The sequence below is a fragment of the Cricetulus griseus genome, assembly GCF_003668045.3.
Source record: "Cricetulus griseus strain 17A/GY chromosome 1 unlocalized genomic scaffold, alternate assembly CriGri-PICRH-1.0 chr1_0, whole genome shotgun sequence".
Classification (NCBI taxonomy): Eukaryota; Metazoa; Chordata; class Mammalia; order Rodentia; family Cricetidae; genus Cricetulus; species Cricetulus griseus.
The window spans coordinates 238,683,936-238,710,229 of NW_023276806.1; the positions used below are offsets into that span (position 1 = coordinate 238,683,936).

The 26,294-nt window shown below is 35.5% G+C and overlaps 1 protein-coding gene across 4 annotated transcripts in view; it reads right to left on the reverse strand.

The window, feature by feature from the left end:
• Clcn3 (chloride voltage-gated channel 3) overlaps positions 1–26,294 on the reverse strand; it is a 74,662-nt gene that overhangs the window by 19,292 nt on the left and 29,076 nt on the right. For all 4 annotated transcript variants that reach the window (XM_027394078.2, XM_027394082.2, XM_027394081.2 and 1 more), the window contains 7 exons: positions 14,398–14,555; positions 10,897–10,996; positions 9,097–9,284; positions 6,395–6,517; positions 4,875–5,081; positions 2,562–2,642; positions 920–1,465 (listed from right to left, as the gene is read on the reverse strand). In XM_027394078.2, coding sequence (XP_027249879.1) covers positions 920–1,465; positions 2,562–2,642; positions 4,875–5,081; positions 6,395–6,517; positions 9,097–9,284; positions 10,897–10,996; positions 14,398–14,555 — 1,403 coding nt within the window. Of the gene's footprint in view, positions 1–919; positions 1,466–2,561; positions 2,643–4,874; positions 5,082–6,394; positions 6,518–9,096; positions 9,285–10,896; positions 10,997–14,397; positions 14,556–26,294 lie in introns of those variants that run through there.

Genomic DNA, 26,294 nt, shown 5'->3' on the forward strand with positions numbered 1-26,294 from the left:
AAAAGGTCCCTTTAACTTAACTTTCTGCTAAGAAAAATAAGAGCAAAACTGTAGAGTTTTTTTTTAGTTTGATATTCAATGGACCAAAAAAAGGCAAGAGAAAAACAATCTTAAACTCAAAACTATTGACCTTCCAATGTCACAGAAATGAAGTTGTAATTCCACATGAACTCCCTTTGTGAAAGTATGCCATCCCTGCCAAGTATCAACTTCTATAGGAACCATAGGTGTCATGATTTGAAGACAGTATATGGCAAGCTGCCATTTGCTTCTCTGTGTTTGCATTTATGAGAAAGCCATATTTAGTGAGTCTAGGAGAAGTGATGTTCCAGGGTACACGATCTTAAATGCTTGATGGACAGTCACAGTATTTATAGCTCTAGCAATTTGATTTTCGGACCTCAGTGTCCATTTAAGCTAACATACTAGAGTGATATAGAAGGCAGAATGATGGCTTCTCTTGATTCTGTGAACATGTTACATGCCAGGAAAAAATTACAGCTGCAGAGAATTGAGGTTGCTAATCAACTAACTTTTAAAATAAGAGATTATCCTATAGGATCTAGGTAGATTAAAAGTAATCCTAGGGTTCCCCACCCCCATGTGAAATCAGAATTTTATTTCTAAACGTTAGATACGAGAAAAATTTGGCCAGCCATCCATGGCTCTGAAAATTGCAAGAAAGGGAACATAAGCCAGGAAATGCATGTAACCCCTAGGACACAGAAAATGCAGAAAAACAAATTCTGTTCCACTGTCTCCAGAAATTACCAGAAACCTCTTGATTTCAGACTAATAAGGGCTTTGTAGATTCTGGTCTCAGAATTGCAATCATTTAGATAAAATTTCATTTCTCATTACACATACATATTTTGGACATCTCTAAATTATTTCAATATCATCTCACATGAGCACTTACCTTGATACCAAAAGTGAATACTGTCATTATTATTTTAAATATGAGTGCTAGGCACAACTGCCAGATAGCTGAATATACTCCAACGCCTGCAGGACGGTCAGGAATATCATCAACAATTTTACTAGCATTCATGTCATTTCTGTAGTCACAAAGAGAGGAGGATTCCAGCGGTCCACAATCTGTAAACAGCTCTTTAATCAGTTCACTGGTGTTGAGCCTAGTGTATGGATTGGGGAAGGCTACCACAGCAGTAATGGCAGCAACAATAATGACTTCGAGAACAGGATACTTTCCAAACTTGGTGGACTTGCGTCGACGACACCAGGCAATATTTGCCCTAATGAAAAAGGCTCCCCAAAGCCCTCCAAATACCCCTAAGAGAATAAAAGGAAACAGTTCAAAAAGGTACCATGGTGTATGATACTCCACATAAAAAAGGACCAGACGGCTGTTACCAAATGGATTGATGGATCTCAAAACAAATGCAGCCACCAAAGCAGCAAAAAATGACCTCCATAAAGTTTTGAGAGGAAAATAATAGCTAACCTAAAAAAGAGAAAGAAAAATTAGTGCCATCATCTATTTCTGACTCATTATAACAAGTATAAACGTGACTGTGGCTAGCTCAAATATTGTTGCAGCTTGAATTTACATGATTTGCCCTAATAAACAATGATGCTTTTTCTTTGACTATCTTATAACTATAAATTCACAATAACTTACTATGAATGTCTAACAATCATTTAGAATACCAAGAACTGTTTATTTTTCAAAAGGAGTTTCATATCTAATTCAATCATGTTAGCTAAAAAATGTTCCCTTAGAAACTCTTGTTAACTCATTAAAATGATTTGATTCTTGAAAGAAAAAAATTAAGTCATACATGGGCATATTTTTATGCAAAATATAAAAAGGGAAGATTTAAGAACCAATGAGAAAATAAAAACATATTCCACTGAAGCAATAAAATTATTTTCTTAAACATCAATAACTGTTTAACAAATAATCACACAAATTTTAAACAAGCAAATCATAAAACTTTAATTAAAAGTCAGCTTATGAACTTATTTAAAATAGTAAAATGAAAACATAGACTATAATTTAGCCAGCAGAGGTACAAAGGTTTTAGTGGCTTCCATTAAGTCAAATTTTTATTTTTTAAATATGTCAACAAAGTAAAGTTCAGCTGGAAACAATTGCTAATATTGACACATGAATAAAAGGTCTAAAGCAGGTGCTTTAGAGCTGCAGAGATGGTCCAGCAGGAAAGTGTTCACACACTGCTCTTATGGAGATCTCAACTCTGGTGCCCAGCACCTCCAGCCAGTGTCTCACAACAGTCTGAAACTCCAGTCCCAGGGGACTTGATGCCCTCTTCTGACTTGTATGGCCACCTGCACTCACATGCATAAACCCACACACAGATGCATACAAATAATTTCAAACAAATCTGTTTTCAAAAAAAGTTAAACAATTTTCTGTAGTTTGTAGTTCTCACTTTTTATGTGAGAACTAGTTTAAAACTTTCTAAAAATATTCAAAAACTTAAATTCTATTAAACAAACTATGAAAATAAAATGTACACCAAGATACAATTTTAAATATATTTCTATGTCATTTTCAATGCTGCTTTTGTACATACCTCTTCCAAACTAAAAAGAACTCCTCCAATGGGCGCCCCAAAGGCTACAGAAACACCTGCAGCAGAGGCTGCTGACAGCACCTGCAAAGAGAAAGTGGCTTGTTTCTAGTTCCCTTATCAACTCAGACTCAGCAAACACACTTTATATTCCACGTTATTCCAAATGCTGCTTCTAATCTTAACCTCCACATCCTCCTTGGAAAGCAAAAGGCAAGTGTTCATGTCTTCTAAAAGTTATTTTTTTCTTTTCTGCTTGAACTTAAAACTCATTTGCTTTCTATTTAGTCAAAACATTAACACCAGACATACAAATGTAAGTGTACTGTAATGAAGAGAAGGAAACGAATCCCGACAACCTTCAATACTTAAGTTTTACCAATCAGGGAGAGAGAAGATGTTTGCTTATTTTTATATAGGATATCATTTCTCCAGATTTTGTAACTAATTGCTTTACCATTGGTAAGTACTGGACACCTTATCAAGAACATTACAGTCATTAAAGATATCTCTGGATTTTAACTACCCTAAGAACTCTGAACATTCTGCCACATCATTCTAAGAATGTTCCAAAGGCATCATTCTAAAAGGACCAACTGTTGCTGGTCCCCTTTGAGTCACCAACTAAACAGTAAAGAAAGTTTCAAGAAGAAATAAGCTACACACATTCTTGCGGACCCTGGACAAATCTCTAGGGATACTTGATCATTGCTGATTTTCCACCTGCAGGAAATCAACTACAATGTAATTTCTTTGGAAATTTAGTGAAGTATTATTCTTAAGAATCTTTATCCCTTTCACTACATTGATCCAGTAAATATCTGTGGGCACCCTAAACACTTGCTCAAATCATCAAATTTTATACTCCACAAAGAACATGAATTGTATCAAGCTGCATCGCAGAGTCCTGCCTCTGCCAGACAAGCTGTGCAACCATGGTAAGTACCTCAACTTCTCTGAGGCTCCCTGTTCTTTTCTTTAAAATGATCACAATAGTGTTACTTAGTGAATATATATACAGTACTGAGAATACCACCTAAAACCCCAGAATACAGGATTTGGATATTTCACTTTTTAACATACCTAAACATACATATACAATTAGAGTAATAGCACAGTAGATAAAACAGTTTTTGGAATAAGAGAAAAATACATTCACATTCTGCTACTACCTGTATGGTATTTCTGCTAGCTTTTTGTTTTATTTATTTTGAGTTTCTCTGTGTAGCCCTGGCTGTTCTGGGACTTACTCTGTAGACCAGGTTGGCCTTGAACTCAAAGAGATCCACCTGCCTCTACCCTCCTGAGTTCTGAGATTAAAGGCATGCACCACCACCACCTGGTTCTCCTAGTGGTTTAAGCGCTAATTTTTAACTTATGAATAAATATGGCAGTGCCATAAGTTTACAATGTGAGCAAATACTTCCAAAATACCAGATACAAAATAAAGTTATAAAATAACAATTATCATTCAAAAATGCATTATGATGCTTTTAAGTGTTCCACTTTGGGGATATCTGTATCTAATACAAGAATTGTACTTCAGTGCTAATATTAAAAAGCACTATAATGATTCATAGTAAAGAAACTGATAAAATTGGGGGAGGGTTATACTAGTACCAGCAGGATGAAAGGCTAGGGCCTGAGTTCAATCCTTGATGAGATGTAAAAACCATCCCCTAACAACCATAGGATCTCTGTACCATCTAAGGCTGCAGGGTTAGATTATGAAAACAGAATTTAAGACTCTTGAAGAGACTCAAGGCTCTAGAAAAGCTCAAGATGCTACTTTTCATCCAGAAACATCCACAATAATACATGAGCTGCAGTCTAGTTTAACAGTTTGCTAGAAAAGCTCATGTTGGCCCAGAATAGTGTAGGAGGACTTCCCTTGTTTCCTGTAAGGTAAGTTTCTGACTTAAGACTCTGCAAGTCCTGAAGGCACTCAGAACTTTCTGTGTATCACAACCAATATCCATGGCATCAGACACTGTCTCCAGGAGGAAAAAACAGCTTAACTTCCCAAGCCAGAACACCGAGTAATGCCAAAGGCCAAGTGAATAAAAATAGCAAAGAACTTTGAGAAATCAACGGAAGCCAAAGGGGTTATAGCTAGTCTGACTGAACCAGCAGTGAGTCAATTCCAGAAAGGTACAAGTTAGAAAAGCAAAAAAAAACACAGGCTAAACACAAGTTTTAAACTGAATACACAATTTATCCAAACAAGTTACACAGAAACACGAGGAAATCATTCGAGGAACATTAAGTTTATATAACACTCATTCTTCTGTTAAATGAGCTACAGACACCACTTACCTCCCTCTTTTTAGCTTCATTTGTGCTGTACTTTGGAAAGAGGTAGGAAAAGATATTTCCACAGCAACAGGCAACGTGTACCAGGGGGCCTTCTTTTCCTAAACTTAAACCTGAAGCCACAGCCAGCACTAATGTGATGGTTTTAATCATTAAAGTCCATTTTCCCAAATAGCCTCTGATGATGAATCCACTCAAAATAGTTTTAATCTACAAAGGAAGGATGAAGGCCGTTTAGTTTCCTTTAGGAAATGTGAATTTAACTTAGCTAAAACAATCTCATGTTTCACCAAACTACCTACCTAACTTTGGCGAAGTATAAAATATATCCTAATTAACAAAAAAAAAAAAACTTTATCTTACCACATATGATAAATCTGTGTCATATAATTATGTATGTAACCAAAGATAAGAAGCAACCCTATCTCAGGAACAAATAAAAATACTAGAGGTCATGGTAAAGCAAATGTAGGGCCATAGTGATATGTAATCAAATGCAAATTTGAAAATGTCTGTTGCAGGAATTAACACAAAGTATTCAGAGACATTTCAGTCTGTTAAGAACAAAGACATTATGCCTTCTCACCACACTGATCACATGGAATGTTCTTTCTTACTTATACCACAGAGAATGAATGACAACTGATAACTGCAGGTATTGATTCTTTATTAAAATTATATTTACCTACACAGTCTCTAAACAATCATATTTTTAAAAGATGTTAGAAAAAACTTAATTTCTAAAAAAATAGAATTAAATGAGTTCAAGCCTCTTTTAAATTACTATTGATGAAATAAAAACTAAGCACCTATACTTCTGACTTACTGTGGTAAATTTTGTTCTTAGAATATAAAATGACTGTGCTGGGCAGTGATGATACAAGCCTTTAGTCCCAGCACTCAGGAGGCAGAAGCAGGCAGATTTCTGAGAGTTCGAGGCCAGCCTGGTCTACAGAACAAGTTCCAAAACAGATTCCAATGCTAGAGAGAAATCCTGTCTCCAAAAAAACAGATGGATGGATGGATGGATGGATGGATGGATGGATGGATGGATAGATAGATAGATAGATAGATCGAGCAAATAGATAGATAAAAAATAAAATGACCAAATTGATGAGTCATTAGTTTATTTAATCCAGTCAACAATCTTAGAAAGGGAGGATACATAACAATCATAATAACACAGCAAAACATTGACTAATTCATCAAAGAACTTCAGGCCATAGAACATTTCTCAAGTTTTTGTTGTTTAAACTTAACTTGCTTATTCATGAGCTATATATTAACGGTGAGAGACGGGTGTGTGTGTGTGTGTGTGTGTGTGTGTGAGAGAGAGAGAGAGAGAGGATGATGATGATGATGATGATGACGACGACCAACCTCTATATTACAGGCTGAACCATCTCTCTAGCCCCCTGCTTACAAAAAACAAACAAACAAAAAACCTCTATTTTCTAAAAAGAACAATTCCTAAAGACAAAAGGCAGCATACAATTTTCGTGCAATGGATATTATAGGCTTACCTCTGGAATTCCAGAGCCACAGGCATATGGAGCAAATACTTTCACCAAAGAAACTGCAAGAAAGGCAAAACTCAGGGCCCAAAAGATGTACATTATGTAGTTCATGATGTAAGATCCCGGACCCTAAAAAACAAAAATAGCTCGGAGTATGAACATTTGCTTTACAGTGTACCACTAACTCAAGTGCCTGCTACATAAGAAACCTAATTAAAACTTACCCTTACTGTTGTTATGATTTTTGGATTTGGGATTCAGATATGCACCCAGGCTGAGTTCAAACTTCTAGGCTCAAGAAATGTTCTTGCCTCGGCTTCCTATGTAGCTGGGACTACAAGCACATGCAACACACACACACCACTGGATAAAAGCTCTAAAAGTCTCCTGGTTTATTTCTACAATGATAGAAGCTTTTTTTTTTTTTTATGTGAACAGAATATTTAAGTAGAATCCAAAAGCTAACACTGTACATACTAAGAAGCCTTATTCCATTTGGTAAATAAATTTCCTAGTTTTCCTGTTCCTAAAGTCTTGTTACATAGATACATAGGCACTGACCTATGCCTACCACAAATGTCTTAGAAATAGTTGGTGGAGGTAAAATTGTGTTGGCACTTGATTTTTCCTTCCTTTTGTAGGCTTGTTTGTTTGTTTAATGTGCACGTGTGTTTGGCTGTGTGAGTTTATTGAACCATAGCATGCAGAAACCCACAGCATACTGAAAGGGACAATGTGATTCTCTGGAAATGGTGTTAGAGCTGTGAGCTTCCACGTGATGCTGAGAACTGAATTCTGGTCCCTTGCAAGAGCAGTGGCCACTTTTAACCACTGAACCATCGCTCCAGCCCCGTCACTCAGATTTCATTCTGTTTCAGTTCTCCTGGAGATTCTTAAACTGACTTTAATTATGCAAGGTAAGAAACAGAAAACATGTGGAACATAATACCAAAAATATTATTGACCTAAACTTAGGCTATAATTCAAGTTTTTAAAATATATCCATATGTTGTTGGGCAGTGATGGTACACACCTTTAATCCCAGCACTTGGGAGGCAGAGGCACGACTATCTCTCTGAGTTTGAGGTCAGCCTGGCCAACAGAGCAAGTTCCAGGATAGTCAAAGCTATTACAGAGAAACCCTGACTTGCAAAACCAAAAATAAAGTCCATATGTGAATATATAAATATTTATATCTTAAAATATATCCATGTGAATATACAAATATTGAATCTAATTTAAGCTTTAGTACAGAACATCATGAAATAATATAATTAAATATTGTACTAATACAAAAAAAAAAAAAAACATATGACCTTCTGCAAATAAGCCTAGTTCCAGTCCAAGGCCTGAAAACCCTTTTTGTGTGGGAGGCACGATCACCTCAGAAAACTGTAACTGTACATAATGCAGAGATCAATGCATTATAGGGAGCCCAGCACCACTGAATATATCTATACCATAGCTCCTGCATCTATAGCTCAGCAGACAGGGGGCAGAAAGATTTTAAGAACCAAAATACCAGAAAGTTTACCTTCAAACAGTATCTCCTAGAAAAAGGCAGAAAATGGGTCTATTAATACTGCCATTGTTCTGGCCTTGCTTATGCTGCCTTTTTCTAGGAGATACTGTTTGAAGGTAGACTTTCTGGTATAGACCCATTAATGTGGGAGGGGAGAAAATTTCACAGGACCCCACTCCTGGACAAAGAACTATAGGGACCAATGACAGAGTATTGGCCTCTTTCTAAGGAAGACTCCCCTTTTAGTTATCCAATACAAAATGGTCAGCCCTGCAAACAGAGACAAACAAATAAAAATAGGCTCAGCAGGATGTATTTATATATTCCTGAGTTTGCACATGTGTGTATAACAATGAAAGACAAACAGACTATCAATTTAAGAGTAAAGGGGCAGAGGAGGAGTTGGAAGGAGGATACCTGGGAGGGGATGGAGGGAGGAAAGAGAAGGGGAAAGGACATACTTCTATTTTAGTTAAAAATGTATCTTAGCCAAGAAAATAAAAAATATATGAACTTCTTTAACATATTTCAACCCAGAAAGGCTGATTTTATAAATTACAAAATACACACATGGAGGGATGCTCCCTCAGTCTGGACACATAGGGGAGGGCCGAGGCCCAGGCTGGGATGATATGGAAGACTTTGGAGATCCCCTGTGGAGGGCCTCACCCTCCCTGGGGAGCAGAGGGGGGGATAAGGTAAGGAATTAGGAGGGTTTGAAGGGGACCGGGAAGGAGGGGAGGGAGAGGGAGCTGGGATTGACATGTGAAGCAAGCTTGTCATTAATTTAAGAATAATAAGAATAACAACATAAAAAACTGTTCATTAAAATATATATATTACACTTCCATAATTCATATTTTCTAGTCTTAGTGACATAATATGTCAGTCCACTTTATTACTTTTATACAGCTTCCATTGCACTAACTATACTTCTCTAATAAATCTGTATCGTAACCCATGTGACTCAGGAGTATACATTAAATAACACCAAAGCTGCTTCAAACAATTTGCATTTGTTCTCACTGTATTTAAAGGTTTTCCATTCCTCTCCACTACACACAGACTTTGTCTTTTTTCCTTTAGTGCAGGTTACAATCATCTAATATGTGATGAATTCTATAACTATGGGAAGTAGACACATTTATCTACATCAACAACTAATTCATCTTGAGGCAAGACTTACCTCTGCTTGACCTATGATTAACTCTGCCCATGTTTTCCACTGGGGACATTTATCCCTCTCTTCAAATGTTGTTTCATTAGATCCCCAACAACACTGCTCATGGTTGTACCACAATGCACTGAGGCAAATGCCCTCCTTTAGGTCAGTCATCCAGTCAGCAGCGATGTCTATCAATCCAGCTAGTGCCCCTGTAAGGATATATTGGAAATGTTATGTAAGTCTAGTCAGGGAGGGCTGAAACTATCTAGTTAAGAGATTAATAAAAAGCAAAAAAATCTTATAAACAAAGGGTTAACTAGTATCCAAACTTAAGGCTTTTAACTTTTTAATTTTAAATTTTTAATTTTTTTAAATTTAAAAATGTAAATACAATTTTGAAACTTGTAAATAGCTTTATTTTAAAATAAAATTGATATTCTTTGGAATTAAAACTAACACATCATTAAAATTAATTGCCATTTTAAAAAGAGAAAAGGTTATTTTAAAACCAATAAAACACCTTCAAAAGAAAGCTACTTGACAGGAGCTTCACAACACTGGCAACTGAAGTTAACTAGTAGCGTGTTTCCACCCGAAACTTAATCAGTAGACTCATAAATGACATAGACCAAATTAAAATTTAATGCTTACAGCTAGGTGTGGTGACACACACCTTCAATATCAGCATAAGAGGCAGAATAAGGTGAATCTCTAAGTTTGAGGTCAGCCTTTGTCTACATAGCAAATTCAGTACAGCTAGAGTGACACGGTGAGACTGTCTCAAAATAATAAAATAAAATGTTCATTATTAAGGAAGTCCACATCATTCACTAAATTACTTCATGATAAATTTATATTTTTTCTTAATTGACACAAAGCTATACAAAGATTACCTTACTAACAGAATACTAAAAATATGCTCAAATCTAGATGATTCTTTTCCCAATGGGCCACACATTCATTTTTTAAAGAATTATTTTATTTTATTTTATTTTTATGTTGATGGATATTTTGCCTATATATCACATGCCTGCCTAGTGCCACAGACCCTCTGGAACTGGAGTTAAAGACAGTTGTGAACTACCATGTGGGTGCTGGGAATTGAACCTGGGTCATCTATAGAAGCACCCAGTGCTCCTAACCCCTGAGCCATTTCTCCAGCCCCCAGAACATAAAATTCTTATAAATGCCAGTTATCAATACTTTTTTTCTATTTTCCACAAATACCTTACTTTTTCATGTTTTCTGCCTTAGATGCTGGGAATGATTAAAACTATGCCCAGTGGTATTCAGACCATCAGCTGCTAGTTATTCAACTCTGCTCTCTAGAGACTTGGTGGCCACACTGGGCAGTGCAATGCTAGAACAGACCATGAGTAGAGCCAAGCCACTGTGGCTGTAAGGTTGCAGCCAAGCCACTTCTCTGTGCTTTAGTCCCTCATCCGTAACATGGGTAGGATGCTGTTAATGATGGAGATTGCCACAGGCTTAAATACATGCAGAGCTGCTAGAATACTACAGGAGAACAAGCTATCAATTATGATATTAAAATACAAGATATTTCATTCATCCAAACCATTTATTTTCACCAATATGGAAACTGAGTCAGGCAAGTTGATGAGACAAAGTGCCAGGGCCAAAATTAGACTCAGAAAACTCTGTCTCCTGGTCTTTTACTTAGCTTTTGTTTTTTTTTTTTTTCTTAAGGGAAGCAAACACCCTGAAAAAAAACCAAAAACTCAACAAAAAATCTAGGAGAGGAGGAGTTATTCAGCTAACTTAAAAACCAAACCAAAGGTGTGCCGTCAACTTTTTCCTTACCTGAAGCCAGTCCTGTCAACGTCACTACCAGCCATCCTGACCAAGCATCATACAGACTTTTTGTCATTTCCCATGCTGATTCTTTTTTTTTACTGTTGATCTGAAATTACAAATATTTGCTTCATTTATAAAACTGTATTTCTACAATTCTTGAGTCTAATTTTATCAAGTTATCACAACACAGAAAGTACCTTGTAAACTAAGTTAACAGCAGCAAAATTTGGACTGTAGGACATTTTATCTAAGAGCTAGAGATCTGTATTTTAAGAACCTCTGGATTTGAGTGTAAGGGGTCCATAAGCTACATGAAAGTCTGACCTCTGCTGTATCAAACTACATCAAATTCAAACCTTAACTGCTATACACAGATACTTACACATCAGAAGCTAGATAACACAGCTGGAAACATCTGGCTTCAGTACTTAAATAAAACAAAATTGTGTTTAAAACTTAAAATAGGACAGAAAATGCTCATAAACATATGAGTAGCATGGGCAAAGAGACACCCCCAAAGTTATGGAACTGTGAATACCTAGGTGCAGAGCTCCAATCCACTTGCAATAGCCAAAGACTCTCTCCACTATGCAAACCAGGAGAAAAGCAGCCTCAACAGACTAAGTGTAGGCAGTTAGGAGATTAACAAGAAGGAAACATATTTGTTGCAAATCTCCCCTCATTAAGAACAGGGTACATACACCTGTCTTCCTAAGAGTGTTTTTCTAAGCCCAGACCTAACCAGCTTCTTTAGTCCTACTCATACTTAGTTTAAGAAGCTCTGCTGTACATCCAGGACTTCACTGCTCAACTATCCTGTAGGATAGATAGTTACAGCTGGAACTCAACAGCCTGATCTATTTCAAATGGGTCATCTATTCAAAAGTCACAAGGACCAATAAAAAGACATAGTAAATTCTATGTCAATGAGGAAATTTTATTCCTTTCATAACAGAAGCATCCAAACACAGATATCAACCACTTTTAGAATTGGATGTAGGGCATGTCTTAAAAACAGTCACTAAATTTCACTTTCCTTTTTCCTTGATAAAAATCAACATATTTTTAAAAGATAATACTAAAGCATTTTCAGACAGTCTGTCATTCTTGTTCCTCTGTTTGTACATAACAGTCTCTTAATAAACACTTGCTAGGTTATTTTCAATATAGAAACACTACGTGTGCAGCACCACTCAACAAAAAAAATATAGAAATCACTTAAATGCTTACCAATCTACTATTGGCCAAGTAAACTGTAATGCATATAAAGACTTTTCTAAAGAAATCACTGGGGATATTACCTGTCACTTTGTAAAGCAAATTAAAAACAACGTAAAGTATTTTTACTCAGTGGTAGTTTTCTGATACACGATGGTATATAATAAAAATTATCAACATGGGCTAGATTAAAAAAAAAAATAGTTCTCAAAGAAAAATCCACAAACTAGAAGGCCCCATGAAAGCACCTGAAGCTTTGCAAGAAAAACTATTTCCAGTGTACTAAGGTTGTATATGACATGAGTTAAATTCCCAGGAGCAGCATACTAAGATTGTATAGGTCATTATTTAAATTTCCAGGACAAACCCAACCAACAACACTGTCCACATCTGACAATCCATACATCAGCAAAGTAGTATTTTCCAAATGATAATTTCATGTTATGAAAGTAAGAAAGTACATCCTCAAAGTTTAAGGTGAAACAATGGCTTTTAAGGTAACAAAGGCAGTATTAAGACAACTTCAGAATGCACACAAAAGCTAATCTTTTGCAAACTACTACTTGTTATTTTATTCTATCAGAAAACAGCTTTGATAATCTAAAATGGCAAGTGAAATACTTATAGCTTTTCAAACTACAATTGTGTGAGGCTGTATTTTCTTTTTGTTCTTTAAGCAAGAACCATAACATTAGAATGCAAAAGCAGATATAAAAAATCCACCAGTCTTTTATTAAGCCAGGCAATCATCAGGGTTAAAAAAAACACACACTCTGCAAATACTTTTTTAAATTGGAAAATGTATTAGTTTAATATAATATTAGTTAGGTTTACAAATAGGTTTATAGTCATAATTTTTAAGTGAATTAGTATTTTTAAATATTCCGAATTTTAGTACTTATCAGGGAACTATTAACTCATATAAACAAAAGTTTCTTGAGGTTCCTCAGTACTTTTTCTAGTTCAAAGGATATTTGAGTGCTTAAAACAAGAAGACTCGCTGGATGAGAACAGTGAGTTCATGTGCTTCTTTTCAGTTATGCTCAGGTCAAAAACATCTGAACAACAGTTCTTTCTGACACGGCACAATCTATGGCAGGCTCAGGTTTCACATAAAAACAGACACCAAGACAAAAAATTAGAGCTAACTTGTATAAACTTATTTTGATAGCAAGTTAGATACCACATAAAGAAGCTTTGGAAATTTTGAATTTTTATTTGAAAGAAATTTTCTTTCTCTTCTTTGAAAACTTATGTTTTAGATTATACCAATTTGGATTCACCAAATTGTGGGATTTGGGGGATGGGGTTGTTTTGTTTGAGATAGGTGCTCCTGCACCTCTTCTTGGTTGCTGGAATCATAGGCATGCACTAACATGCCTCAAATTTATTTGTTTTTCAAAAAAAAAAAAAAAAAAAAAAAAAGGGGACCCTGAAGAGATGGCTCAGCAGTAAAGAGCACTGACTGCTCTTCCAGAGGACCCAAGTTCAATTCCCAGTACCCTCATGGCAGCTAACAACTTTGTGTCTCCAGCACAAGAGAACCTAGCACCTTCACACAAATACACATGCACCACTGCACATGAAATAAAATAAATCATTAAAAAAAATGCAAAAGCAAAAAAACAAAAAAACAAAAACAAAAACACTGGCTTGTTATGCAACCAAAAAACTTTATCCAGGATCCAACTTGAGAAATATCTCAGCATTTAGTACTGGGAAAGGAAATGTTAAACAGCAAATCCCTACAAAATCATTCTTTTTCTCAGCACATTATCTTCCTTTCCCATTAGACTTATGCAACAAGGTTCTTTTTGCTTCAGCTGCTGAGTGCTGAAAGCAATCACCTTGGTGTCCTCACCCAACTCCTACACTGTGCTTCTCCCTTTCCTTTGTATTTTGTCTCTGTTATTAAATTACACCTAAACCCTGTCCAGAAAAATACAAGGTATAAAGAACTAAAAGAGGGAAACCAAGACACGTCAAATATATTTTAATGTGTATCATTTTGATGAACTGAGATCATTGGCAGAAATGTAATTTTATTTTATTTATTTTTTATTTTTCTAATTTTTTTGGGTTTTCGAAGCAGAGTTTCTCTGTGGCTTTGGAGGCTGTCCTGGAACTAGCTCTTGTAGAGAGGCTGGTCTCGAACTCACAGAGATCCACCTGCCCCTGCCTCTGCCTCCTGAGTGCTGGGATTAAAGGCATGCGCTACCACGGCCCAGCGAAATGTAATATTAAATGATCCATTTTGCACTATTTTTATAAAATACTAAAACCACTTACACGTCTGTGCCTTTCTCTGTCTTTACATTTCTCTCGAACCCAATCAATAGTATGGAAATCATCATATGTACCAACACCTGGGATCGGTTCATCCAAAAGATCCAGCAAGTGTGTAGAGCTATTAATGCTGCCTCCATTTGTCATTGTATAATGAGTTCCTGCAGAACAAAAAAGATAAGACAATTTTATTTTCTAAGGTAACAGTGAGTTTTGCAACTTCCTTACAAATTGGTAAGTTACAAATATCATGACAAAATCACTGAAAGGTAGAGGAAATGTTGATTATCCAAAATTTATTTATATTTTGGATAAATTAAGGTAAAAAGGATACTCATGATCTCATATTAACAAGCAGCCCAAATTGTCATCTGGTACTCTGGACAAGAGAAGTTCATGTGAACTAAATATCATTTACCAACAACAACAAGATGAACTACAGTTAGAAGACAACTTGTGATTCTGATAAACAGAAAATAATTTTCATCTGGTAAAATGCAAATAGTTGCTTTCCAATAGGAAAGATAACTCTTAGAATTGTGAAGGGTTTTGTTGCCTTGGTCATGATGTCTCTTCATGGCAATAGTACAGTAACTAAGACATATACAAATAATCTCAAACCCACAAGTTCACTACTAGGAATTTTAAATTTCTATCTGTACAATTGTTGAATAATTTTTATTTCCTAAAACATGTTACAGAAAAAACAAACAAACAAAAAACACAAATGCCAGAGTACTTACAATACAAAAGCCAACCAACAGTTAGAGGGCAAGTATTTTTGACATGGAAGCCACAAAGTTACAGCTACTTAACTCTGTCTGCCCCAGTACACAAAATAAAGTACAGAAATGCATCAGTGAATGAATATGAAAGCATTCTAAGAAAACTTTAAGAAACAGGTGAAATTTTGCCAGAAGGAGGGAGAGGAGGATATGAAGCGTCCAAATTGGCCAGAGTTTGGCAACACAATCTACAGACTTTGAGCCACCACCACCCAGCACAAATGTACTTCTTTATTTGGGAAAACATGTACTTTCTCAGAATTTTATTCTTAGCATAATTAAAAATATAAATATGCATACATGCATAATATTTATGGAAAATGTTATATGTTTTATATAACTTGGCACATTTAATACAAATGCAAAGAATAAAATACAGAATGAACTAATGGCAAAGAATAAAACACAGAATGAACTAATGTGGTAAAATGCTAATACTTCAGGAATTCAGATAAATATGTGAGGATTCTATTGTCTTCAGTGCTGAGAATCATTCACAATAAGTGCCCTGAAATTATTTAGAGAATATACTACAGGGATAAAAAAAAATAACTTAGTCAGTAGAAGCCTGCTGTGTGAGCATGAAGACTGGAGGTCAGATCTCAGCTGTGTGAGCATGAAGACCCAAGTTCAGATCTCAGAATGCACATAAAGTCCAGGTGTAGTAGTGAGATAATAGGAAGCACACATATAAGGACCACTCTCTGAGCCTTGCTGGCTAATAAACTCTAGTCAATTAGCAAGTTCAACATTTATTGAGAGATCCTGTCTCTCTCTCAAAGGAAAAGGAGGGCAATGACTCTGGAAAGATGGTACAAGTGTATAAAAGGACTCAAGTTCAGTTCCCAATAAAAATCACCTGTAACTCTAGATCCAGGAGATCCAACCCCACCTCTTGGCTTCTTCAGGCAGCCACACACATGTAGCACACACAGAGAGACAAACAAGAAAATAAATAAATCAATGAATAAGTCTTTAACCAACAATGAGGTGGAGATTGACTGAGGAAGACACCATGCATCAACCTCTGGCCTCCACAGGCAGTTGCACACAAACATGCACAGACATGAATACATACACTACACACACATCTCATGTATACATGAGTCACCTATTAAATGCTCTACAAGCGCCAATACATGTGTCCCCTGTGTTGCCCTTATCTGAATGGAGCTAAAGAGCTACAGACTTCTGATTTCACTATTTTCTATGCAAAACTCAGAACTCTTATACCCTTCAACACACATGTACAATAATACATCACCAGAACCAGAAAAAACATTTCTAGACTATTAATATCATGAATATATGCATATGGAATATCTAGTTCTCCAATACATTTGTGAACTGGAAAGTAGAAAAAGATTGCTATTCTCACTTTTATGAAACAGGAAAACAGGAGCACAACAAATACTTATATTCATCATTCACATGTTTTGAGTTTAGCAACTTTCAAATATTTACCCTATGGAAACTATTCTAACTTGCCAAGTCACAAAACTATGTAGCAAATCAAAACTTCTGAAAACCAATATTTTCAAGAACTCAAATATTTTCTTTAGTATGGGATACCTCTAAATGGTTTTTATGTACTTTGTTCCAACACACACACACACACACACACACACACACACACACACACACACACACACACAAATCAAATTGTAAAAATGCATTGGAGGAAAAGACACTTGAGTCCACCTTAATACATACATCAGAGATGCATACACACCCCACATGTAGAATAACTTTAAAGGTACATTTCCTAACACTAACCACAAAGTATTTCAAATGCATCATTTCTTTGTATTCAGTTCATAGCAGTATGTTCGTGTATAAGGTTTTACTTACATATGCAAAAGTAAAATAAACAAATCAATTACATGTGTATTAAATCTTTTAATAAACAACAGAGTAAACAACTTTATCTTTCAACATCATCTTACACATGAAGTAGACAAGTTTTAGGTATTACCCAAACACAAACTGAAGTTCTCTTACACTGACGATACACTTCTTTTATACTAAAACAGTATTTCAAGAGTTGGTTTGGAGATATACCTATTATTAATAATGAATATTTGGGAGTGAGCTTTGAAAAAAGGGACAAGAAAAAGTTGAAATTAATTGGAAAAGATGACAAGAATACACATATGATTCAGTTATTGTTTGCAATGGTAAAGTGATATGTGTCCATTTAATGATACGACTTTCAGAAATTGTGAATGAAAAACTCATGCAGAAATGGTAATGTGGCTTTTCTAAAATTAATATATATAAGTAAGCTCTGGAAAACAAAAAGGTCTTCAAGGTTAAAACAGGATTAGTCAAGACCATCGTGCTTCCTTGATTATGCCTTTCTTTGTCTTCAGCAAAAAATACTCCTTACAATTGGATTTTATTCACCTAAACTTACAGGATGTCATTTCTCAATGCAAATGCTGCCCTCATTTGCTATCTGTAAAGACAGTAATGGAGATGTAGGAAAACACCTTTTGGAACTATGAATGACCTTATTTCCTTCCCCTGACAATCAGAAACATGAATCACCAGGAAAAAGAGTAGATAAGAATTCAGTACTATTGAGGATGGAGAAATGGCTCAGAAGTGAGAACTTGCTGCTCTTGAAGAGAACACAGGTTCAGTTCCCAGTCCCCACACAGAAGCTCACCACTATCTGTAACTCCAATTCCAGGGTTTATGATGCGCTCTTCTGGCCTCCGAAGGCATTCCATACACATGGTACACATACATATATGTGTGCAAAACACTCATGCATATAAAGAAAGAATAAATATTTTTATTCATTATTATTCTCATTTCAAATTAAGAATTCTGAAAGCCACACAAAAGAGAAAATCATAAAAGCAAATACTTTGAGCCCAAGAGATGATTTTTTAGGTTTCAAAAATCTGTACGGAAAACAAATGGCAAGAAGCCATTGAAAGAACCTATCTTGCTCTGTTACTTGAGATGTGCTGTGGAAAAAACTGGAGAGAACCAAGTAAACAAGAGAGTCATAAGAGACTAGTGATTGGCCTCAGCCTTTTCCATTTCCTGTAAGTGAAATATACAGACCATACTTACATGCTAGCCATATTTGTTTAGATGATGAGTTTTTCACTCACACTTTCTGAAAGTCTTATTGTTAAACAAAAAAAAATATCACTTCTGATGAGCTGTTTAATATTTTTCTATGATGAACTATAACTTAAACATTTAGATCACTTGACCATTGCAAACAGTATCTGAATTATATGCATATCCCTGATCATCCTTTCCTAATTTCAATTTTTCCTTGTCCCTTTGTTTTCAAAGCCCACTTCCAAATAATCATTATTAATAACAGGTATATCTCCAACTTAAAATGATTAAATAATCAAGTAATTATCCTCATTAAAGGGACACTATTTGTGCAAAAGGTCCATATTAATATTGCCCATTTCGTATTCCTTTACTTCTCTTCTGGTAACATCTTAAGCTTTTTAAAGAACACTTCTACCCTATGAAGTCTGTAGTCTTGATTTAGAGATCTATCAGATCTCTACATGCCTTGGCCAGGAAAAAAAAAAGAAAGAAAAAAAGAAAAAAAGTGTAGCTTGCCAGTCAGGCAACAGGCACAGGATTTGAACTCTCTGTGGGATGGGAGAGGGAAGGGGGTAAGAAAAGGAGAGAAAGAAAGAAGGTTCTTTATGCTGGATACATAAACTTTAAATATACTGATATAAAAAATGAAACTAATTCATTTTAATAGCTAAATTATCAAAAGGATGCAAGCTGGCTCCTGCTACTTGGACTTCAAGGTATTAAACTATATTAAAGCTTGTTAGCTCTCAAATTTAAGACCTACCCCCCCATGACCCTGCAACACACACACACACACACACACACACACACACACACACAGAGAGAGAGACAGAGAGAGAGAGAGAGAGAGAGAGAGAGAGAGAGAGAGAGAGAGAGAGAGAAACACTTCCCTGGAGATTTAATCACAAATGTCTGTGCAGGCCAATCTAATGTCTTCTTATAGTTACCTACCAGTTAAAATTTGTAACAAAAAAGTCTGGACAAATACTTTCCTTCAGAGAAGCCTAGAAAAGACCTTAATGTACTTTGATGTTAGAAGGTTTTAGACAGTCAAATCCCAGTTTTGCCACCTATTAGCTCTGTGATCCAGCAGACATTACTTATTAACCTCCTAGACCATATATATGTCCATTCTCTCTGCCACTCTTAGCTTAGAGGCCAGTGTGTAGACCAGAAGCAGATAAGTAATAAGAAAGATTAATATTTGACAGATAAGAGGAAATAAAAAAGCACAACCTTCAATTTTGTTCAAATTTTTCAGTGTCTAAGACTTCTCTAGATGATATTATATGATACTCATTTAATATGATCAAATCATATAGTATTAATCTTAACCCAAATCATTGGCAACATTCAAAAGAGAAGGGGAGGACAAAAGTATCTTCTACAGTAGGCAAGAAATTATTCAACTTTAGATGTGGTGGTGGGGTCTCAAATTTGTAACTAATAATAATTATGCTAATATATATTCAAAAGCATATCTCTTAGAAATATGATCAACAAACAACATAATCAATGTCAATTTCACAGTTCAAATATCTCAACACCGGAAAGACTTCACTTAGTAAAAAAAAAAAAAAACTACTCCACTAATGAACTGGAGACTGGCCTGCAAGTGCCATCACTAATTAACTGTACTAAGAAGGGTTTTCAGCTTCATTTCATTCTTCTATAGCCATTGAACTGTATAACACTCGGTCACCCATGGAAATAAAATGCACCATTTACTAATTACCTAAACATTTATCTGTAGAAAATTTAAGTCTAGCTGTTCATTGAAGAAATATATTTCTAATAGAAAAAGAATAATTTTTCAACAAATGATGCTGAGGATAGTTATCCATGCAAAAGAATGAAATAGACCCCCACGTCACACACAGACACACAGACACAAAGACACACACACACACACACACACACACACACACACACACACACACACACACACACGAACAAAAAACTCAAATTGATCCATAAACAAAAATTAAGATTAGCTAAAAGTGTAAAAGCCTTAGAAGAAAATTTAAGAGTCTTGTGACCCTGAGTTGGTCAATTAGACATGACACTAAAGCACAAGTGATAAATGATAAAGTAAATCAAGTGGACCCATCAGATTAAAATCACTTTTCCTTGCAAAGGCTAGACCCTCCTAACTAGCTCATATCTGAAAACAATAAAAAACTCCTAGCACTTGTAGAATACTTGTGCAATAGATATTGTTCTTAGTACAACCCATCTAATACAACAATATTGTAAGATAAGAATTATTCTCCCTCGGGCGTTGGTGGTGCACTAGGTCCCTGCACTAGGGAGGCAGAGGCAACTGGATCTCTTTGAGTTCGAGGCCAGCCTGGTCTACAGAGCAAGTTCCACGACAGCCTCCAAAGCAATACAAAGAAACCCTGTCTTGAGAAACAAAAAAAAGAAACAAACAAAAAAAATTATTCTCCATTTTATAATTTTGAAAAACAAGAATAGAATACTCTGAAACAAGATCAAGGTGACAATGTAAGTAAGTAGTGGAATAAGCACCCAAACCTACTTACCCAAAAATCACTGCCACTGTATTAACAGGGTAAAAATAATAATTTCATAATTGGTATACTTACACATTTTAGGGTAGGAGGACACCTTTGTCAAGAGTAGGTTCAGAATAACTTTTTTTGAAAATTTAAAATTTAAATACTACTAAATTTAAATACAATATAAAGCACTTGCTTATAACAGTGCTTGAAGACAAATAGTGTAAAACAAAGCATCACTAATATCAAAAAATTTATTTTTATTTTTTTAACCAGAAGCCTACAGGATGCCCTTTTGACAATAATATATTTTAACAATTGGATTTCTAAAGTTGCTTTCAGGAGGGAGGAAAAACAAACGTATTCACCAAGTATAGCAGGGTAGGGAAAAAGACTTCAACACATCTATTTTTCTACAATGCTTCCTTTACTTCTCACAGGAAAACTGATCTCTTGGTTTTGGTGCCACAGAACTAATCATCTTCTGACAAGCTCTTTACTCCCCACAGCATTTATTCATTCTATTCTCTCCACCACAAAAGCCTGGCAAATTCCCTGTTCCTTGGGAAATGGCCTACTTAGTAACACCTGCCAAAAGAAGACTTGTCTCTTCCTCTCCTAAAGAGCCATAGAAAATTCAGTGTAATAGCAGTAACAAGAAATTAACATCCTTGACGATTTGTTTTCAATATCAAAGCCATAAGCCCCCACCAGACTTAAGCACAGGTCATGTGATGCTTGGGAAGAGTACCTTATGATGGAAAGGGCCAAATTAACTCAATCAGATTCTACTAAGTTTTAGCTATTAATATTACTATTGTAGCTACCATTAGTCTCCACAGTACCTAACTGTAATTTATATAAACACAAGAGCTTCATAATTCAAATAAAACAATAGGTAGTTTAAAGGCTTTCTACATTTTTTAAAGGCTTTCTACATGGAGTAAATAAAATATTAAACTTGTCCCCTTCTGCCCCACAAAAGTCCAGGGGGTGGTGAGAAGGCTCAGTGCATTAAAAATTGCTGCCAAGCCTGACACTAGTTTGATTCCAGTGGCCCACACATGTGGAAAGAGAAGATTCATGTCCACAAGTGCTTCCATACACATGCCATGGCACATATGGCCACCTGACTCCTAATACACACAAATAAATGCAGTAAATACAATTTTAAAAGCCAAAGCCACGAAAAGCGATTAGTAGATAAAAGGAATTTGACCACCAAATGACTAAAACTTCATTAAAAATTTAAGCAAGCAAGCACATTGAATAAAACTTAGCAGTACAAATAAGTCAAGTTTTTTTTTCTTCCTGAAAAAAAATAAGAGACAAATTATGAAAACCTGGTTGTTCAACATAGCAAATTTACTTCCAAAGATGGCTATTTCTAAAATAACATTTTATCTTCTAATCAAGAATATATAAATGATTTCTATTTTGAATCTATTTGTTCTAGCCACTACAATATGCACTTAAGTAAAAAGCTTCATTTTTAATTTTTACTCACTATTCATTTTATTCATATTCTTTTATCCATTTATTCTACAATTATTCATTTGTATCCCACCTTGAAAAGTTTGATTAAGTCCAATTACTCACAAAGCTAATTCTTAGCTCTGTCGGCTTTACTAAACATATCCATGCTTACTTTATCAACACCCTCTATGTTATAGATTTCATTTTTTTATGAAATCTTATACTTATGAAAAATGTTATACTTTCATTTTTTTCCTCTTTTCTCCCTCCCAGCCTAAAGATCCTATTTCTAAATATTGCATTTTGTCCTCACAGGGAATCTGATTCACTTTTCTGGATTTAAGTTATGTTCCCATTTCCATATCCCCAGTTCCTTTGTGCTGATCTATGGTTTCAAAAGGGTCATAAATTACAGAAAACAAACACCTTCTCTCTCAAGGACACTACAGTATATTCTTAAAGTAAGGCTAGTAAATAACTGGTTTATACTGCAAACACTCATTCTTCCTAAACCATGTTTGTATTGACAGGAAGTCTCATCAGAGAAGCAGGATGGCATCTGAGTGAGCTTCTAAGAGGGGTTTAGGCCTTCACGATGGTGCCTGGCAAATTAAGGCCATGTCACAGAATTTTTTTTTCTAGTTTCTCTCTTGGTAATATCTGTATGTCTAGTTTCACAAGAGTTTTGACATTTCTTATTTCTTTTGGCCTTTACAGTCTATAAATTAGTCCTGACAAAGACTATCAAGCCTGACCCTTCTAGTTTATCATTACTAAAAATGGATGTTGTCATCACTCAGAGAAAGTATGGTCTGTCTGGTTTTACCAATGCTATGGTTGAAGGTTGATTACCACCTCGGGGAGTAAAAAATTAGAAAACATTACTTTTGTACTTTTAGCTATTTGTTGTTCTAACATTTTATATATATACATATATGTACACACACTCATTTTTAGCCTAAAATATAATACATGAATTTGTATGATGACAGTACTAAGTAAGTCTTATTGTTTTCAGACAGTAATACATTGTTCCCTAAATTCATCTGATGTGAGTTTCTAAGATTTCTAGGTAAGAAAATGAGCAAGGCAAATTCTTTAGAGACCAAGGCAAAGCCTGCCAAGGCAAATTCTGGCCTTGTCACAGAATGTTTTTTTTTCAAAAATGTTTCTCTGCAGCTAGGAGCTTAATACATCTGTATCAGAACTAGTGATTCACAAGAGGTTGACATTTTTATTTCTTTTGGCCTTTACAGTCTAATAAATTAGTCCTGACACAAGACTACCAAGCCTGACAACTTCTAGTTTATCTTTTTACTAAGGGGATGGATGATTGTTAATCAAAAGAGAGAAGTAATTAGTGCTGGATTTAATTGGTGTGGTAATGGAATGGGTTCAATAAGAAAATTACTAGAAACTGATGATAGGAACAAAGAGAAAAAAAAACACAGGAAAAAAGAAATAACCTCGGGGAGTAAAAAATTAGAAAACATTACTTTTGTACTTTTAGCTATTTCCTCAAATGTTCTAACATTTTATATATATACATATATGTACACACACACACATACTCTGGAATATGGTATACAGAAAAGAAATATGCACAAAATAGCTGGGCATGATCTTTAAATAGATTTCTCTCAAAATATAAAAAGAACCATTCTGAAACAGAATAAAGTCCAGGCAGGAAGAACAGAAAAAAGTAAGTATTTGAATACATTTAATTCCTAAGCAAGGAATATTTTAATTTTCAGGATAAAAACTTGAGTGTGAAACCACCCATTAATAAGTATAAACCTAGTTTAGTCCAGCTAATTCAAACTAACTTATGGCTCATACATGAAAAATGCAAGAAGGCCTTGAATTCTCTCAGACCAGCACAAAAGGAAGATGACCATTTGAAAGTACAAAAGGCACTGTATATTACGTACTGACTTAGACTTTAAATGCCATGGAACTGTGTTCTATTGGGTAGCTGCATAATCCTATTTGCTTCTGTTACATAGTGTGAGTCAAACAAACCCTTTCCTCCAAGTTGCTTTAGTCATGGTGTTTAGTAGTAAAGCCTAACTGTAGACCAGGGACACACCTATCACAAAAAGCCAGTTACATCGACTAAAGAACTGGTGAAAGACCAGAGCTTTAACAATTTAAATACTGTAGGGAGCCATCCCTCTGCAGCCATGAGCATCTGCTACTCACTATGCACATACAAGAACATACATACAATGAAAAGTAAAAAGTGTTTAAAAAGTTTCTTATTATATAAGGTCTCTTAGAGTCACAGAACTTATAGAATGAATATATATAATTCATTCATATATAGCACTTTTAAACAATATCATATATTCCCATATTGGAAGTGACTTAAGGGCTGCAGTCCAACAATGCCTACCTGTGAATAAAAAGTCCAAGGATCCAGTCCCAGGAGACTCAGCATCTCAACTGGGATAAAATCCCAAAAAGTCCATAAATATGTGCTAGCAGCAAAGAAAAAGACCCCCTGCATTCCAGCATGTAGCCAGAGAACACCATGAACTCTGGGTTACAGTTCATTGCAGATATTAGTTAAGTTGACAACCAAGAATAGTCATCACAGCTTCTAAACCAGCCTTTCCCAAAAAGATTCTCAATGGTGTATGGCTAGTGAGTTTATGTGTACCCAATGTGACATGGTGCTGGCACATCTCAGTAGAATAGTACCACCAATGCTATTGGTGGATACCAAGTAATAACAATACAGTCAAAAGCAGCTTGTCATCTCTCACAGTCAGCATGCTGTTGCCAAATAAAAAGATTCTAACTCAGAATTCCTTTATTTGGTTTCTGAGCAACACCACAACTTTCTACTACAAAACAATTTCTTTTGCTCTTAAAACTACAAACAAGGACACTGTACAAATGGCTACTCTTGGATTACTGTGCTGGAGTTTTTTTTACCTGAGGTAGGAACACCCAACTTCATTATCAGTTATAAAAGCAACCAACTCCAACTCCTAGCATTTCAACTGTTATATTCTAGCAATAATCTCCTGTTTTACAATATCTTGTTTTCATACAATATATTTTGGTCATATTTTCTCCTCCCCAACTCTTCCCAGATCTTCCCTACCTCCAAAATTAACTCTAAAGGTAAAACAAAAAGCCCATAAAAATTTCATGGAGTTCATTTTGTGGAGTTAGTTGATATACCCATTGACACTCCATTGGGGAAAAAAGTACTTTTTCCTTTCCCAGCAGGCAGCAATTACAAACAGCTTGTATTTTACTATCACTTTTAACACACTACCAGGTCCAGGACTTCTCACCACTTGATTTGCCCACACCACAGCAGGCTCCTTTTATCACTGCCTAGCTTTAGTATTCTCAGTGAGTTCCATCACTTTCAAGGGAACGCCCAGGCTAAGTTTCATGATTAAGCTCTTACTTTGCTATTTCTTCAGTCTCTGGCTATTCCTTTCTAAAGGCCCATTCTCTGCACTCCAGACACTGTTCCTCCCTGGCGCTTCACACTATGAGCTTCAGCACTAGCTGATGCTCTGCCTCCAAGTGAACACTGTATTCCAGCTCCCATTGCACCAGTCTACTGCTTCCTTCTTTCACTTGCCTTGAAGGACAGACATGTCATTGGTTCTACGATTTACATGCTCTCACAATCATCATCCCTAGATAGTACATCATCTCTCCCTAGATATCAACAACCTCCAAACAAAGACCCACAGCATTCTCACTCATCCATTATCCCAAGTGTACTTATCTTGGTATCTGGTCCATAAAGTAGTCTAATAATTACTTGTGGACTGGAAAATACATAGTTAAAATTAAATCTTGGAAAATACATAGTTAAAATTAAATCTACAAAACTGAGTATATACAGCATCATAATTACATATACACATACACACCATAATGATGTCTGCATGGTCATGGGAACAAGTTTCATCTAAAAAGCAGTCAAAATCCAAAGATGATAACCAAGTGAGGTGATTTGTATTTTCAACTGTCAGTCCAAAGGAAATAAACTCCAAAT